The sequence below is a fragment of the Diospyros lotus genome, chromosome 14 (genome assembly GCF_014633365.1).
Source record: "Diospyros lotus cultivar Yz01 chromosome 14, ASM1463336v1, whole genome shotgun sequence".
NCBI classification, from domain to species: domain Eukaryota; kingdom Viridiplantae; phylum Streptophyta; class Magnoliopsida; order Ericales; family Ebenaceae; genus Diospyros; species Diospyros lotus.
In genome coordinates this window covers 19,422,482-19,440,488 of record NC_068351.1, presented here as the reverse complement: position 1 = coordinate 19,440,488, position 18,007 = coordinate 19,422,482, and the positions used below count along the sequence as shown (strand labels likewise).

The following is an 18,007-nucleotide window of genomic DNA, read 5'->3' as shown; positions in this document are numbered from 1 at the left end:
AATGGGGCATAACCCTCTTAGCAACACACTATATCTCTTGAGTGCATTAAAAACTAAGCTAGAACTGCTGCATTGGTGCTCAAACATACTGTTAAATTCACAAGGATTCACATTTTTATAGACAACTGTGAGCAAAGAAATTAATCCTTGACCAGAGGCTAAGGATTGAATCACGGAACATTAAATGTAAAACCAGAAAACATATGGAAGTGGTGGATGTAGTGATTGTCACATTCCTAAGGGTAGGATAGTCAATGTAATTTTCCTTCTTTATGCTATGAGGGTTGTACTTAGTTGGTTAGGAGCAGCCATGCTTCACCAGGCGTACATTCTCAGTTGGTTACTTCCAGCTGTGAGCTATATACATGGCCACAGCCAAAGATTGTAAGGCATGTGATGAATGAAATATTCCCTCTCTCTCTCTCCTCCTAAATTCTTCTCTAATCCTTAATATACCAAATCAGACCCTTTGTCAATTCTGGATAATTGACAGTGATGAGAGGAAGAATGGATATTCTTTGTCTTCAACAGATGAGATAAGTTGTCAAGAAGGCTAAAATGTTGATCAAGTCTGGATATAAACGTTAATACTCAAGGAGGAATCATTCAAAGAATAGAGAAGGGGTTATAATAGATAACACTTTACAAGATGTAGTAGTAGATGTAAAGATGCTGGAAATAAAATTATCAGAATGAAACTTGATTTGGGATAAGAGGTTTTGAATACTGTTAGTATCTATGCATCACAATGACAATGGATAGAGAAGGTTGGAAGTCTAGAATTCATGTAGCTTATCCCACCTAGTGGGATTAAGGCTTGTGATTATTGTTGCTGTTTATATGAAATAAGGATTTTTTTACACCAATTTGGAAGCTTAGAGTTGGAAAAACTTAAATAAATTGCCCAGGGTAATTGGGTCTTCCAAAGGAGGAATAGAGGCCAAGTTTATAACCCTATAAATAGGGGAGCATGTCTTCCCTTCTCATTTTGCAAGTGTTAAGAGTGTGAGCTTGAGAGGAGAGAAAAGAAGAGGGAAGGGAGAGGGAAGAAAGAAGAGGAGACTAAACATCTCCACCGTGGCATCTCTCTATTGGGTATTCCTCTTTTGAAGCTTGTAAACCAAAGATGAGGGTTCATTGCTAATTCTAAATTCATTATTGCATGATAAATGTACTGTTGAAAATATTGTGCATCAAGACATGAAATGCATGAATATATATGATTCTTAAAGCTTGCTTAAAAAAGAAATGGATTTTTCTTTGCATGCAGATTGCTGTGGTCACAGGGTTGACATAGCGCTATTAGAAATGGTACATCTATTACCATGGGTGAACCGTTGGATTGCACCCCGGTACCAATCTTGCAAGTTGGTCGACTTGATAATGGTTTGTAAATGTTACCTTCCATAGGTCACTAAAATATCAAGGGAAATGTTTACACATATAACATGAATCATATAAAAAATGATTTCTAACCCTCATCAAGTGGTTCAACACTTAAGCACATTCAATCATCCAGCCTAGATCAAGTTAGACCAAGGGTAAGGAGAAAGTTGTTGAATGAAAGAAAGAAATGATTTTGGATTTTGAAGCATAAATTTGGTTTAGATTTGGCTTCATACCACAAGTTTTTGCACTTATAAGTTTTAAACCATGTAGGTTTCATTTTAATAATTTGTATGAGAATGACCTCTTATGTAGTGATATTTATAGACCTTGTCATGAATATTTTTCGATGAGAAATCGGACATATGGTTATGTTAATTAAACAAGGATCCTTGTGTGTGGTTATGTCTAACTATATCTTTCCCATAAACTAGGATGTGGTGCCAAACTTTTGGCACAAGAATCATTGAAAAATGATTTGTCTACATTTAGTTATGAATTTTCACTACAAACCTGTCCTAACAACCTAAAACAGAACACTGCCACAAACCAGTCCACTTTTTATGGCTTCCTGGGGTGCAATAGAAAGCATATTAAATTACAAAAAAAAATTCGGTGATGGAAAACAAGTCTAGTTTCTAGCAAACTTGGTTTCTCTTCCATTCATTTTTTGTGGAAAAAGATATGCCCGATTTGGTAATGATTCCACAGTGCAGTCGTTCAGTCAGACCAACTGACTTTGAGTCAAATTTGGAAAGGTCAAACCTTAATAAAATCAAATGAGTTTCGAATATGCTCTAACCCATCAAGTAAGTTTTCCAAGGGTGTATATGGCTCACGAGAAAAGACATAGATTTGGTTAGTCAACGCTCAAGATTCAGAATGTTATATGTCACTATAGAAATGAAATTTGGAACAACCAATTTTGTGCAAATTGTTAGAAGAAATGTTGTCAAGTGGATTTGATTTTCTCAATAAGTCCTAGCTAAGGGTTGTGTAGAACATAAAAAAAAAAAAAAAAATTCATAGATTAATATAAAAGTTTCAATATCTTAAGATTTGATCTCAATAGGATGTCTGGTAGCAACTACATCAAAGAACAAAGTATAAAATGACAATATCATGGAGGTTTGTTCTAAACAAGTTTAGATGAATTGAAACTCTATCACCCTTGATCACATTTTAGAATAAATGGTAGTATTTTCAAAATGGGTAAGGGATTCCCTAGATGAGCCAAGGGGGAAGAAATTAATTTAACAATGGAAGTTGAATTCGTTATTTATTTTCATAAAAAAAAATCCCCCAATTTTTTGGTTTAATATCATGCCCTGGAGAGCAGGTTATTACAATACATAATAAAGTAAGTAGCACTTATTGAAGATAAAATGAATTGAGACACAATTGGGATAATTTGAACATGTGAGGAAATACCAACAGATCCACTTGTGAGCAGGTTAATCATTTCTTTCCCCCTTTTTTCTTTGTTCTAGCATACATCAATCATTTCAGCAGAAGTGCAACAAAATCCAACTGGTAATCACTTCTAAAACAACAATAAGCCAAAATAAACAACAAATCATATATCTTAGAGAAAATATAAAAAAAAGTAGCAATAGTAATAAATATATAGATACTTGGCTATGATATCTATGAGAATTCACAACAGAGAAGACCTGATAAAGCCATTAACTATGACATAAAATTCTGAAGGGAAGACTCAGTGAAACAGGAAAAAATTAATTCATGTGTGGCCTGGCATCATCTGGTTTTTCTCGTGGTTAATTTTTCAGGTTATACTCAAATCGACAAGTTTGAAGCATAAGTAAATGATGCATAACCTACCTCATTGAGGAACCATCTAATAACATTTATACATAAAAGACCAAAGTGAAGTGTGAAATCAGAACTTTGTCACAACTATCAAGAGGTAGGAATCAGGCAATGCAATCAACATACCATCCTGTGTCAGCTCATCAAACATAGACATGATATCAGTCTTCATATGGGCAGCTTCAACAGTAGCAGCAAACTTTCCCAGGTTTGTGGCAGCAGCTCTTCTCACCATGGGCATGTCATCTTGACATAATTGGCCATACACCATTCGCAGTTCTGTCTTTAATCCCTCTGGGGCACTAGGGTAAGCAATATGAAACAATCCACAAGATGAAACTCGAGCTGTAAACCATTCCCCAGCAGCCAATCTCTGTATGTGAGGACATACATAATATATGAAGTGAAGAAGAGATATTAATGTTGTTAATTTAATTAGATTAAATAAAACTGTGTTTCCAGGTTCAAGAACATGTACAGATGCACGCATGATGGACCAGATAAAATGATACCAAATGATTCAATACTATTAGCAAGAAAAGATCCATTGCTTTACTTCTTCATTAATAATGAAAGAAACACCCTTTGGGTGGTAGTTTCCAAGTAAAAAATGGCAGAGGGTAGTAAAGGAAAATAAATATTTTTGGAGAGTAATGTGGCAACATGCTGTCATGGTCTGGCCGTGATTGAGTTGTCCTCCTAATTCCGATGTGAATTAGGAAGATGCAAGAATGGAACAAGAGCAGAGAAAAGAGAGGAAGAGAAGAGAGAAAGAGAAATGGGAGGGAGAAGAGAGAAACGAGAGAGAGAGAGAGAGAGATTAGAAGTAGGAAGAAGTTCAGAATTCTATTCCACGAAAATTAGAAGTAGGAAGAAGTTCAGAATTCTATTCCACGAAAATTCTTCCAAGAGAGCCTTGGAGAGAATATACAATCGACAGTGGAAGGATAGGCCCGCTACAGCAAATCCTATTCCCTCTTTCTGTTGTAACCAACCTTTTTGTCCTATTCCAGCCCTTACCTGTGGGCCCTATAGGTTAAACTAACTCTTAACAGAAATGACAATAAGAGTAACTAACAAATTATAGCAGTAAAGAAATAACAAAAGTTACAGCCATAAAGAAATTAAAATTTCAGTAATCTGGATTCTTCTCATGACAATTCTCCCCCCTTAACAAATTTCTTGTCCTCAATAAATCCTGAGGAGGCTGGTAGATCTCAGGAACTGTTTGAGTAAATCAGGCAAGTACTCTTAGGTGTTGCTCCCCGCTGATCCTTTCTTCCATTTTACTAACACTTGAATGAGCGGGGCTCCCTAACTGTAAATTACCCTCCTGTCTAGTATAACCTCCAGCTCTTCCACCCTATTCCCCTCCTCAGGAAGTGAGGGCAATGCTGGATTCACCAGTTCAGTACCCACTGCCCTCTTCAAGAGGGAGACGTGAAAAACGGGGTGAATTTGGAATTATTCACGAAGTTGCAACCGGTAGGCCACCTTCCCCACCTTAGCCATTATAGTAAAGGGCCCATAATATCGGGGATTGAGCTTAGATACCTGCCCTCGTGTGATTGATTTCAGATGGGAGTGTTTCAGTCTCAAATACACCTTCTCCCCCACTGCAAACTCTCTATCACTCCTTTTCTGGTCAGCTACTTGCTTCATTTGGTTCTAAGCAGACACTAACTCCTGTTTCAACTGTCATAATACTCCTCTCCTTTGTTGTAAATACTCCTCAACCGAGGCTGCAGAGGTGTGATCTCTTATAGCAGGTAGGAAAGGTGGTTTATACCCAAAGAGAGCCTCGAATGGAGACATTTTTAGGGAGGAGTGATGGTTAGAATTATACCACCACTGAGCTAAAAAAAAGCCACATATGCCAGCCCTTAGGTTATAGGATACACACACCTCACATATGTTACCAAACTCTGATTCACCCTCTCAATTTTCCCATCTGATTGAGGATGATAAGCTGTTAACATATTTAGTTTAGTTCCCAATGCCTTCATGAGTTCCTACCACAAGAGGCTTGTAAAAATCTTATCACGATCTGATATTATCGTCTTAGGAATCCCATGTAATGCCACCACCTAATCCAAGAAAACCCTGGCCACCTTTTGGGTTGCGTAAGGATGGGCAAGCCCTATAAAATGGGCAAACTTAGTTAACTTGTCAACGATTACCAAAATATTTCCTTTCCCTTCCAACATCGGCAAACCTTTAATAAAATCCATTGATACAATGGACCAAGCTTGGTCGGGTATTAGTAGAGGTTGCAATAACCCCAGGTAAGCTACATTTTCATACTTGCATCTCTTACAAGTGTCACAAGCTAGCACAAACTCTTTTACTTCTGTCTTTAGCCTTGGCCAATGGAATAGTTGTTTCACTTGAAGATATGTGTTTGGAATCCTAGAATGTCCCCCTATTAGAGATTCATGCAGTGCTTGCAAAATCTTCCTCTTGAGGCTGGCACTATTACCAATCATAATCCTGCCTTCATACCTCAGTAATCCATCCACCAATGTGTACCCCTCCATTTCCTCAAGCCCCACAACCAATTTTTCTAACACCTCCCTCACCTTTTCATCCCCCTCATAGTTGTGTATTACCTCCAGGCACCACTCTAGAATTACAGTAGTCATAGTTGCATTACCTCCTTCATGACACCTCAAAAGTGCATTCGCTGCCTTATTTTCTTTACCTGTCTTATACTGGATTAAGTAATCCAGATCCATTAACTTGGCCATCCCTATCTTTTGCAATTGAGTTTAAAGTTTCTATTACAACACGAACTTCAAACTTTCGTGATCGGTCTTAATCACAAACCTGTCTCCTTCCAGGTAATGCCTCCATCTATCAACTGCCATTAACACTGCTATAAATTCCTCCTCATATATATTGAGCCCTTGATGTTTAGAACTCAAGGCCTGACTTAGGAATGCCAATGGTCTTCCCTCCTATACCAATACTACCCCAATACCAGTCCCACTCGCATCTATTTCCAGCACAAAGGGTTTCATGAAATCTGGCCGTACTAATACCGGCACCTTGCTCATGGCTTCTTTCAGTCTCTCGAAAGCTTCTTCTGCTTTAGTTCCCCAACTGAACCCCCCTTTCTTCAGCAAATTGGTTAAAGGTTTGCTAATGGTTCCATAGTTCTTTACAAACCAGCGGTAGTATCCAATTAATCCTAGGAATCTCCTTAGGACCCTCATAGAGGCCGGCCTTGGCCAAGTCACCATAGCTTCTACCTTCCTTGGGTTGGTGCTAACTTCTCCTTTTGATATGATATGCCCCAAATACTTCATCTGTCCTTGATCAAATGCACACTTAGATGTCTTAATCAAGAGCTGGTTAGACCTGAGGATATCAAGGGTGATTCTAAGATGAATCAAGTGTTGATCAAAGGTAGGGCTATAGATAAGTGTGTCATCAAAGAATACAAGTATAAATTTTCGAAAATGGCGTTCAAAAATTCTGTTCATGAGGGATTGAAAAGTGGTTGGAGCAATGGTGAGCCCAAATGGCATCACCAAGAATTCAAAGTGCCCATAGTGGATCCTAAAAGCTGTTTTATGGATATCCTCAAGTTTCATCCTAATTTGGTGATAACCTGAACGTAAATCCAACTTAGAGAAATATTGAGCATGATAAGTTCGTCCAAAAGGTCCTCCACCAAAAGCACAAGAAATTTATCCTTGATAGTCATGGCATTAAGTTGGCAATAGTCCACACAAAATTGCCATGATCCATTTTTTTTTTAACTAATAGGACTAGAGAAACAAAAGGACTTTGGCTAGGCCGAATGATGGATTGTTGGAGCATATCCCTAACCATCTTCTCAATCTCATTCTTTTGAAGTGAGGGGGTAACAATAGGATCTAATGTTAACAGGTTCCATATTTGGTTTTAAATCGATCGAGTGGTCAAACAATCTGGTTGGGGGTAGAGATTTAGGTTCAATGAAAAGATCCTCATATTCTACCAACAGTTTATTAATGATCTCTAAGTATTATACCTGGTCTGAACTCCCCTGGGGTGTGCTGACAGTGAGGCCGATCTCACCCTATATCATTTAATCTCCCAATCCTTCCTCTACGACCACCATTGAGAAAAAATGTGTGAACTAATTCCACCTTCCCTTGACCACTCTCTACAGCCTTTTTCCAAAAACCATTTTACAAGTCCCAATCTCCTTTTCCCTAGATAATGTCATCCTCCTCCCTTCCTTCTCAAAGGATACCTCTATTATGTTAAAATCAAAGCTAATGGGGCTTACCCCCTTCATTCAATCCACTCCAAGAACCACATCACAACCCTTCAATTGCAACAATCTCAAATCTGCCTCAAACTTGTCTCTTTGCATCTCCCAGCAAAAGCCATTGCAGGATGACCTACTCAACACCTTTTGGCCATTGGCCACTGTCATACTCAAGGGAGGTGTCCCTGCGAGTGGACACGTCAACCACCTGGCCGTGCTTTCATCAAGAAAGCAGTGGGTACTCCCACTGTCGATTAGAATCATGAGGTTGCCTTCCTTGACTTGTCCCTCCACCTTAATGATTTTGTTGTTAGCTACTCCCTTTAAGGCATGAATGGATATCTCCTCATTATCTTCCTCTTCTATATCCTCACAATCCACTTCCTCTGGCTCTCCTAATTCCTTCTCTTCATTCCCTTCTAGTAGCAGAATATGTCTTTTGCACTATGACCAGGGTGGTATTTGTCCCCACAATAAAAACAAAGGCTAGCTAACCTCCTCTATTCCTTCAATTGATCCCCAAACGATACTAAATTTGAGCCCACTCCACTTCTACTCCCACTGTTTACCTTCACTGGTTCTCTACCATATCCCTTTCCCCCCAAGTTAGAGGCTCCAACAACCATTCCCCTTGTTTACTGTCTCTATTTTTTTAATAGGGCCTCCATCGCCAGTTCTTGTAGACGAGCACTCTCTGCTACTTGTTCTATAGTTTGAGGTCTCAACACCTTAACCATCGGTCTAAGCTCCTCATTGAGTCCACTTAAATAGCCAGACACGAAGTAGGTTTCTGATAGATGGGGATTATGTTGGATCATGAGAGACCGTAGCTCCTCAAAACGCATCTGATAGGATTCTACACTCCCGGTCTGTTTGAGTTTATTGAACTCTTCTATGATATCCACCATGCTCTTCTCTCCAAATCTTTTACACAATTTCTCCAAGAACTCCACCCAAGTACAATTCCTCCTCAGCCTTAAACACCCTTGATACCAGGCATCAACCACCTCATTGAACTAGGCTGACGCCAATGACACCTTCTACCCTTCAGGAATGTTATACCAATCAAACATCATTTCACATTTTCTCAGCCACCAGCGAGGATTCACTCCCTCGAATGTGGGAATTTCCACCTGAGGCATGGGAATCCACAGGTGGTGGGGATTAATTGGACCATTCCTTCCCTGGTCCAGTAATCCTTCCAACTCCTTCTCTGGGTCAACCTCAATCTCTGAGGTGCCTTATCCCCTATCCCTCCTATTCCCTTGTAGAATTGGCTCCGTTCTCTCTCTAGGAGGAAATTCGAGAGATAAACTTACCCTATTCTAGCGGCCAAACATTACCATAAACTACTGCATTTGGGCTGCTAAATCTTCTCTCACCCGTGTTATGGAGCCTTCCAATCTTCGCTCCAGTCCCTCCATGGAACTCTCTACCATATGATCCATCGCCACAATCGCTTCATGACTTTGGTTGGCTCCTAACTCCAATTGCGCAATTCGATTCTGTGTATCGGCCATAGTCGAGCTAAACTGATGCAGCTGCGACTCTAAGGCCTTCATGCGAGTTCCATCCGCCATTGCCTGTATCCCAATGCACGACCGAGGATGTTGGCTCTGATATCAAATTTGTCACGATCTGGCCATGATCTAGTTATCCTCCTAATTCCGATCTGCATTAGGAAGATGCAAGAACAGAACAAGAGTAGAGAAAAAAGAGGAAGAGAAGAGAGAAAGAGAAACAGGAGGGAGAAGAAAGAAACAAGAGAGATTAGAAGTAGGAAGAAGTTCAAAATTCTATTCCACGATAATTCTTCCAAGAGAGCCTTGGAGAGAATATACAATCGACAATGGAAGGATAGGCCCGCTACAGCAGATCCTATTCCCTCTTTCTGTTGTAACCAACCTTTTTGTCCTATTCCAGCCCTTACACGTGGGCCCTATAGGTTAAACTAACTCTTAACAAAAAATGACAGCAAGAGTAACTAACAAATTACAGCAGTAAAGAAATAACAAAAGTTACAGCCATAAAGAAATTAAAATTTCGGTAATCTGGGTTCTTCTCATGACACATGCCAATATGTACCATAAGCATAGAAGGATGATGCGAGACAGCAAGAAGAAATTGCAGAAAGGAGGGAAGAAAGAGAAGAGATTAAGAGGGAGAAAGAAGCCAATGCATGCAATAATCCAAAAGAGAATAGCCCAGAGAGGAAATCAATTCCAAGGTATTCAATAATCAAAGCTTCATAAAAATTTACATCATGAGCCTTATTTATAGGCCAAAACTAAATCAAAATGGAAAGAAATCATATAATCAACATGATTCTGATCCAAATTCTAAGTCCTATAATATCTATAATCATCTAATGGAAACAAATCAAATCCAAGATAACAAAATAAATCCTAACCTAAATCCAATCTTTTAAATCAAAATAAATATATCCCTAATAAATCCTAATCTAAATCTAATTTTTTAATCAAAATTGGAAGCATATCCCTATCAAAGAAAATTGAGCAGCCAGGGCATAATGGGAGCAAAACCAAGAAATTTATACTAATACTGCTGCAGTTGAGAGGAAACCAAAATACAAGGGAATTAGCAATATGCTTTATTAAGATCATGAATTCCGGACTGGTATATGCCTTTGATAAGGTCTTTAGCAATTCCTAAAACACTTCCCAAAAGAAAGAAGACTTAAAAGTATGATAAATATTACATGTATATTTTCCAACCTTATTGGAGATTAAATAGATAAAATTTCAAAGCCATTAGGTTTCTTAATATTTATAAGACCCTCCCATATGTTGGAGAGAAAATATATGACCTGAGAAAATAATTTAGTTGTGGTCATATCCCAAATCTGGAATCATAATATTGAATTAGACCACCTAAACAAAATACCTCAAGCCTTAATCCTACTAGGTGCAATCAACAACATGGATTCTAGCTCCCCAATCATTTATATCTATGGCCATATCATTTGTAAGGCCCTTATAATTCTATCCTACCTAAGGGTGGCTCACCAAGTTGATATGACCCTAGGGTTTGGCTAGGGTTTAGGAAGTAAATTGGCAAGAATGCAGGAAAGAAAGAGCAAAAAGGGAGGGAAAGAGAGAACAGAACAAAAAGAATTGTGGGAGAAGAGAGAAAGCTGGGGGAGAGCTAGGAGAATTGAGAGAGGGAAATGGAATTCAATTGTTATTCAAATCATGCCTTCCTCTAACTATGCCAGCCTCTTTATAGGCTTACAATTGAAGGGAATAACAGAAAATACAACCGACTAACTACTCTAACAGCCCTGCTAACTGTTTATACAAGAATTAGTTATTCCCGCCTAACCTCTAAACTTCTACAGTTAGCCCTAACAGCTTATCGATAGTGAATTTCCCCCCAATTACAATCATATCCCTAGGGTCGTGACACAAGTTTTGCTTAATCTTCTTCTACCTCTTTTGCTAGAGACTTGTTCCATTCCATCCACTCCCTTTATAGAAGCCTTTATTAGTCTTCTTCTTACATGACCACACTACCTTAAACATGCCCCATACTTCTTTTCTTCAACAAAAGCCATTCTAATCTTATCATGAATACTCTTATTTCTAATTTTACATTTTCTTATATGGTCACACATCCATTGTAACATCCTCATTGCCAATGGGCCTGAACTATAGGAAATTTCTAAAACCTGAGGCAGGGGGGCATAGGCCACCCAGCATAACCCTCTTGGCTCTGCTGCTACATATCCAACCATGCCACATGCAACCTGCTGCAGGCCTTACATGTTGGTTGTTGCCAGATGCTGACTAGTCAGCACTGTGCAAAATGGTAAATGGATTCTAAAGCAGTTTCATATGCCTATTTTTAAGGTTACAGGGGTTAAATAGAACAGCATTAGCCAAATCGTCTTGCCAAGCTAATTTTGTGGATACACACATATGAAGTACTAAAGGTGCATTGAATCAGGCCATCTGGTTTCTAAAGCATGCAACAGTATTTTGTGACAAATTTTCATTTATGGATTGTTTTTACATTCAATGGACAACAAAAGAGGTATGACCTCCAGAAGCATGAGCACTGAATTGCAACAGTAGTTCGGCAACAAACAAGCATGAGATCATTTTTCCTCTTTGAGATGTCCCTGTGCATATGCATGAGAGATCATACTTTTCAATAGCTTTTACACCTAACTGAAGATCCTTAAACATCAACCAACATACACTTTGTTCTAATTGCTTAAAAGGTTATACATGCAAGAAAAGTAATCCACAATTTCAAGGTATACTAAATATTCTCTCCTAAACTGTAACGTGCCAACTAGACAATAAGATAGGATTTTAAATGTGCATACCACATATGTCCAACTGTTCAGTCTCAATAATTATGTTATAAATAGATGAGGTTTCTGAAAATTATGCATAAAGCTCTTAGTTTATTCATAATGCCAAATACTAAATCATGAATTCCATTTTACCTTACACACAAAAAAATGTGTTAGAAAAATAAAATTTAAATAGGATAAAGAGTTTAGATGTTAAAAACACTCAGAAACCTGCATCCAGGTAATAATGATTTTAAATACATTGCTCCTTGAACTTCCTAATATTCTGAAAATCTGTTTAAGCATGGAGAGGTTTTCAATCAGATAGCAAATCAAACTATAGTACAAGAGGTTTAACTATTATGATCGTATTTATTATTTTTATTCCCTATAGGCCACTATGTACGACACTGAAAGAAATCCAGTACAAAACTTTCACCTTTCCGTTTTGCATAAAATACATGTTCGGTAACACACGATAGTACAAGCATAACAAATTATTATCTTATTAGGTATGGTATTGATAGCTACAGAATATATTATTAATTTATCATAAAGATATATCTAAGATGGTACCCGGCGTAGTGGGATTAAGGCTTGGGATTTGTTGTTGTATCTAAAATGGTACCCAATATCATCTGCCATCGGTAACCGCCACACTAATGACAAATTGAATACTTTGCCCGGATGCAATATCAACAACAATGCTTATTGTGTAATAACACGAGAGATACTCAAATAAGATCAAATGGGAACAAGAATCATATAGCCAAAACATACCAAAGTATCAAGTACACAGAATCAAACAAGATTACAAAGTTGATGCACGCACCTTCACCAGCGGAATGAACGACTCGATGACGTCCTGCTCCCTCATCTGGGCCCCAATCCTGCACAACGACTCCACCGCTTTGTCCCTGACACAAGTTTCTTCGACGGTGCAGAGAGTCTCCAACGGCGGGAGCAGCACATTGGCATGCTGAACCCCACCCACATACGGAATGAAAACGCCCAACTCCTCCGCCATTGCAAGAAGCACCTCATCATCATCATCATTGTTTTCGCTCAAGAACGGAATCAACTCCTTCCGGGTCCTCTCCTCCCCAAGCGCCCTAGCAATCGTGGAGAGACGCCGGATCGAGTTCAGTCTCAGCTGAATGTCTTCGTTCTTGAGCTCGTCGATCAGAACCGCAATTGGATAGAGAGGCTCGTCGACCATAGCCATCGTTTACCTCCGCGCAATCAACTAGATCCGAAATAGCCGAATTAAACAAAGTGAAACTGAAATCAAACAATTAGCAGATCAAATCTCTTATACGCGGCTAATTGGAACAAAAATTGGGTATTGCATAGAGATCTCGGAGATTAATTGAACGATTATAAATTGGTGGATTTCTTTTTTGTTGGAGAGAGAGAGAGAGAGTTGGGATTGGAAATTAATTGATGGATCGGAAACAAAAGAACCCTAGACGACAAGTGTGCCTGGTAAATTGAGATTGAACGGATTAATTGATGGATCGGAAACGAAAGAACCCTAGACGACAAGTGTGCCGGGTAAATTGAGATTGAACAGTATCCACAAGCAGATGTTGTGAGAGAGAGAGAGAGAAACGAAGAAATTGGTCTGAAATTTCACAGGAGTTCAAGGGGGGGACATTGGTCGGGTCAACAGGCCCGGCCGGCAACTGTGAAACCGGCTCCGGCCATCACTTCCTGGGTCAGGCCCATCTTTTTCATCCACCCTCTGAGTAAAATTGTCATAGATATTGCTCCGTTTGTTTTCATATTTGGACAATTAAGATTAGGTAAAATATTTTTGAGTAAATTTATCACTCTTGATATTTAATGATAATGTACCAATTATTAATAGTATAATTTTTTTTATCTACAATATTTTATATCATATGCTCTTCTTTATCAAGGAGGCATGAGAGTAAAATTTTGAAATTCATTGAGCTCAAATTGGTACGATGGACTGTGGAAGACAAACCCAACAATATTTTAAGAATAAATTAATAAACGCAGGAATGTGTGAAAGGGCATTTAGGAAATTGTGGAAATGAAACAGGGTCCAAGTGAAATATATAGAACCTAAGGGGGTTTATATGAGGTTTCTTGGAACTTTGTGAGATAAGCTAGAATTAATGGGTAAAAGTCTAATTAATGGAGGTTGATATACATATATGTATAAAACCTCTTATTCTTAGTCATTCAATCAAGCAAGAGAAGAAAAGAATTAAAAGAGGAAGAAAGATACGAGAAAAAAAAAAAAGCAAAGAAAAAGAAAAAAAATAACTATTAAAAATCATTGGAGAAAAGGTAAAGTTATTGGTTCAGCATCATTCGTCACTAAAAAACACAAGAAAATTTATTAGGATTGGTATGCATGACGTTAATCTCTTATAGATAACATTTATCTTGTTCTTATGGATGATTGTTTATCTTAATATTTAGAATTATAATTTTTTTATAGATAATTGCTTATTCTTTTTCTTGAAATATTCGGAGAGAATTTTAAATGTCAAAGTTATCTAATTTGCACGTTTGTATAGGACCTCTCGTATATGAAAAATTTATACTTTTTAGCCTAAAAAAGATATTTTGGACTTTTGAACCTTTAAGAGACCTTTGCTTATAACACTATACCATTGAACACAAAGATAGCAATTGGGTTTCTCCTCATCACCAATGGTCGAATGGTTGACAATAGGAAGAAATCTCATTTTTCTCTCTATTTGTGTGTGTGTGTGTGTGTAGGAACCCATGGCCTTGGTTTTTTTTAGTATGGTGGTGGTTGTTAAAGGGAGATATTTTAGGGATTTAAAAATGTTTAACAATTATTATTTAACAATAGGGGGTTTAGTGTTATAGGGTGTACAAAGTCAACGGATGTCAATGGCATATATTTGAAGGCACAAGGATGGTTGGTGCTATTTAAGCAAATTTAAAAAATAGTTTATAAAATATACCTAATATTTGAATGTTATTTGTAAATAGAGTTTGTACACTTCTATGTAGACTTCCAAAACCATTTGTACTACTACATTTACAATGGATTAGTGATTATTCATAAAGTTAATTAATTAATAATTTTGTAAAAAATATATTTTTAATTTATTAATTATATAAACTCAATATACAAATAATTAGGGATGACAACGAGACTCCTTCCTCTATTCCATTACACACATCTCTATATTAATGACCATGTCACTGACCCTGTCCCATTAGGCTCAAGGTTTTTGTTTTAAAAATGTTTAACAGTTATTATCAAACCAGCATTGGCGGTGGCAGTTCTGACAACGCCAAGGTTGTTGCTGCCGCCAAACGATTATTCGATTGACTAATCCTTCAGTTTCTAACGACCCGTTATAAATAATGTCAATTATATATGTAATTAATATTATTGTTATTAGTTATTAATTGTCAATATTATTACAATTAATATCGCTATTATTATTTATTGTTATTAATATTAATATTATTTCAATTAACAATAATATTATTACTTATTGTTATTATTATTAATAATATTATAATTGATATATGATTGTTATCAATACTACCATTATTGACTATGTTACTTATACCAAAGCTATATTAATTATTATTATAATCACCATTATTATTATTATTATTATTATTATTATTATTATTATTATTGTCATCATCGTTAGTAATTACCATTTCTATTATTGTGAACTTATATTGATAATTTATTGTACCCAAGAAAAAGGAACTAAATATTCTTATATTTTTATTAATAAAGGAAGAAGAAACAGAAGTGTACTTTCTAGGGGTGAATTTACTAAAAAGTAGTCTCCTATTTAGAAGAGGGCAATGAAGGCTCTACGATAATTTCTCTCCAAATCTAAAGGGTAAAAACTTTCAAGGTATAGCCCCTTATTTCCCCCCATTAAATATATTATGTTGCAATTTTGTTCATGAGTTTTGAAGATAACTTTTTCTCCTTTTTAATGTGTGATATGTTGGCTTAGTTTTCTTGTTGAACAAATGCTTTGCAAAAAGAATAATGATAAATGAAAATATGGTTGATGTATTGGAGTTCAAAAACAATCCTAAACAATGTAATTCTAATTTAATTTCAAAATAAATAAGCATGACTTCATCATTAAGTGGGTGCTGATTATTAATTAAGGCACATTAATTTGAAAGCTTGATTTCTATTGGGTAATATATTCTAAATTCTTTTATTCCGTTATTGATATCTATACAATTCAAATTGGTATTCATTTCATAAAAGTATAATACTATTTTATGTATCCTTGCATTCAAATGACAATAAGGTTGTGTTTTATTGCATTACCTGAATTCTAGGTAACATTGTCTAGAAAACAAAAACCACCTCACCCCTTTGAAAAATGAATTCCATGGAAAGAAGATTTAAATGTTTGTACTATACACATTTTTTCATAGAAAAATTAAGAGTGTTTGATTGCTTTCATAGAAAATATTGTAATAATTACACATTTTCTATGAAAAATGTGTGCAATCAAACATACTCTAAGTTCTTTAAACATGATTTCTTGCGCTTTCATTAGCATCAATACGAAAGTGTTTTATTCTCAAATGGTGAGTCAAATATCAAGTGAATTATCATACTCTATGACAATGATTGGTGATTTTCTCAAATTGATCAAATGAAAAATCTTTGATAGAATACACGAGACACACGAGGTATGCATTATTTTGATATCTTTATTGATAACAACCCAATCATTTATGCATTGTAATGAGAAATAATGTACTCATAAGATCTCTGATTTGTTTATATAAATGGTACAAGAATGCAGCTACATGATGTTAGCAATAGGGTTGGATGTCATGTATGGGCCTAACATTAATTTGTGTATGGTCCTAGTTGATATGACCTAGTTATTATACCAGTTGGAGAAGGTGTTGCTTTCAATCGACGCACATGGTGATGACACACATTATCTTTGGTTCATCACATGTGATGTGTAATGAATCAAAGCCAATTGACAAAGGCCCATTGGCAAAAGCCCATCCAAAACAAGCCCAAAACTAGAAAACAATGGGTAAAAGCAAAAGAAAGAAACCCAATAGACTTTATCTGAATAAGTGTCTTCGAGAGATCCATTAAACAGACTCCACAAGCTCATCTTACGGGAGATCTAGAAGTCTCCCCCTCCTACGAGGTATTCCCACATAACTAAAAGTGCAAACCTTCCTTTGAAAGTTCTTTCATGAATTGCATAAAAGGATAATGATTATTTATGGTAGTCTAAACCTTAATTAATCTCGAAATATTAGGGATGTTTATCACAAACTCTCTCAAGTTAATTATAAATAAGAAAACACTCATTCCAAAAGAGCAAGTCCCTTGTTACCAATTCAAGAATTCTATACTTTCTTCTGTGATATTTAAAAACTTAATTTAAGCATCAGAGTATTTGTATGGGGAATGCTTTATGCCCTCCAATGGTTTTGTTTTTGTAATATTCTTAAGGCTTGAAAACGGTTCTTTTTGAATAAATAAATTTTATTATTCTGTTCAAGCAACAACACCATGCAAATAGAGACAAACACAACGATGGTAAGGGATTACATCATGGGGATACCTACACATTATCCATGATAATGCATTACAAATTGGCTTCTCATACATGTGTAAGGATAACCATGATGAACTCCCGAGATCACTTTAGACAGAGATGGAGGCATTGGTCCATGATGGCATCGAGGAGAAGGTAGAGGATTTTAGTGCTATATGGGCAATCATTGCAAGCTATATATATTTCCCACCCTGCCGCAACAATCACTGCTAAGGGCACCATAGCACTAGTCACCATTAAAGGTATATCAATATAGACCACGAGTTATGCAACCAGAGCTTTTGGTTTCTTTTTCTCCATAGAGACGGAAGAAGCTTACACACATTTATTTCTATGTTCCTGGACGTTTAATGCTCTTATTTTTTTGTTTCACGTTGAATGTGTTCTGGTAATATGTATATTGGAGAGGTGTTGTTGGACACATTGGATGTGTTATGGTTAGATATATATAGGAGACATTGGGTGGGTGTTTCATTAAATGTATATTAGAGACAATGGATGCTTTTGTATCTTTGATAGACATGTTTGATATGTTAAATTTATTTGAAGTTGAACAATGCAGTTTGATATGATGTTCTTATAGTAAATAGTTGGATATTGGATTTGTTGGTG

General features: G+C 36.7%; 1 protein-coding gene across 1 annotated transcript in view; it reads right to left on the bottom strand.

Moving 5' to 3' along the window:
- The window catches only part of LOC127789793 (serine/threonine-protein phosphatase 2A 65 kDa regulatory subunit A beta isoform-like), a 29,195-nt gene extending 15,625 nt beyond the window's left edge, over positions 1 to 13,570 (bottom strand). The window contains exons 1-2 of the mRNA XM_052318790.1: positions 12,631 to 13,570; positions 3,343 to 3,589 (exon numbers count right to left, since the gene is read on the bottom strand). Of these exons, the coding sequence (XP_052174750.1) occupies positions 3,343 to 3,589; positions 12,631 to 13,023 (640 nt within the window). The 5' untranslated portion in view covers positions 13,024 to 13,570. The remainder of the gene's footprint in view (positions 1 to 3,342; positions 3,590 to 12,630) is intronic.
- Positions 13,571 to 18,007: the final 4,437 nt, after the last annotated feature.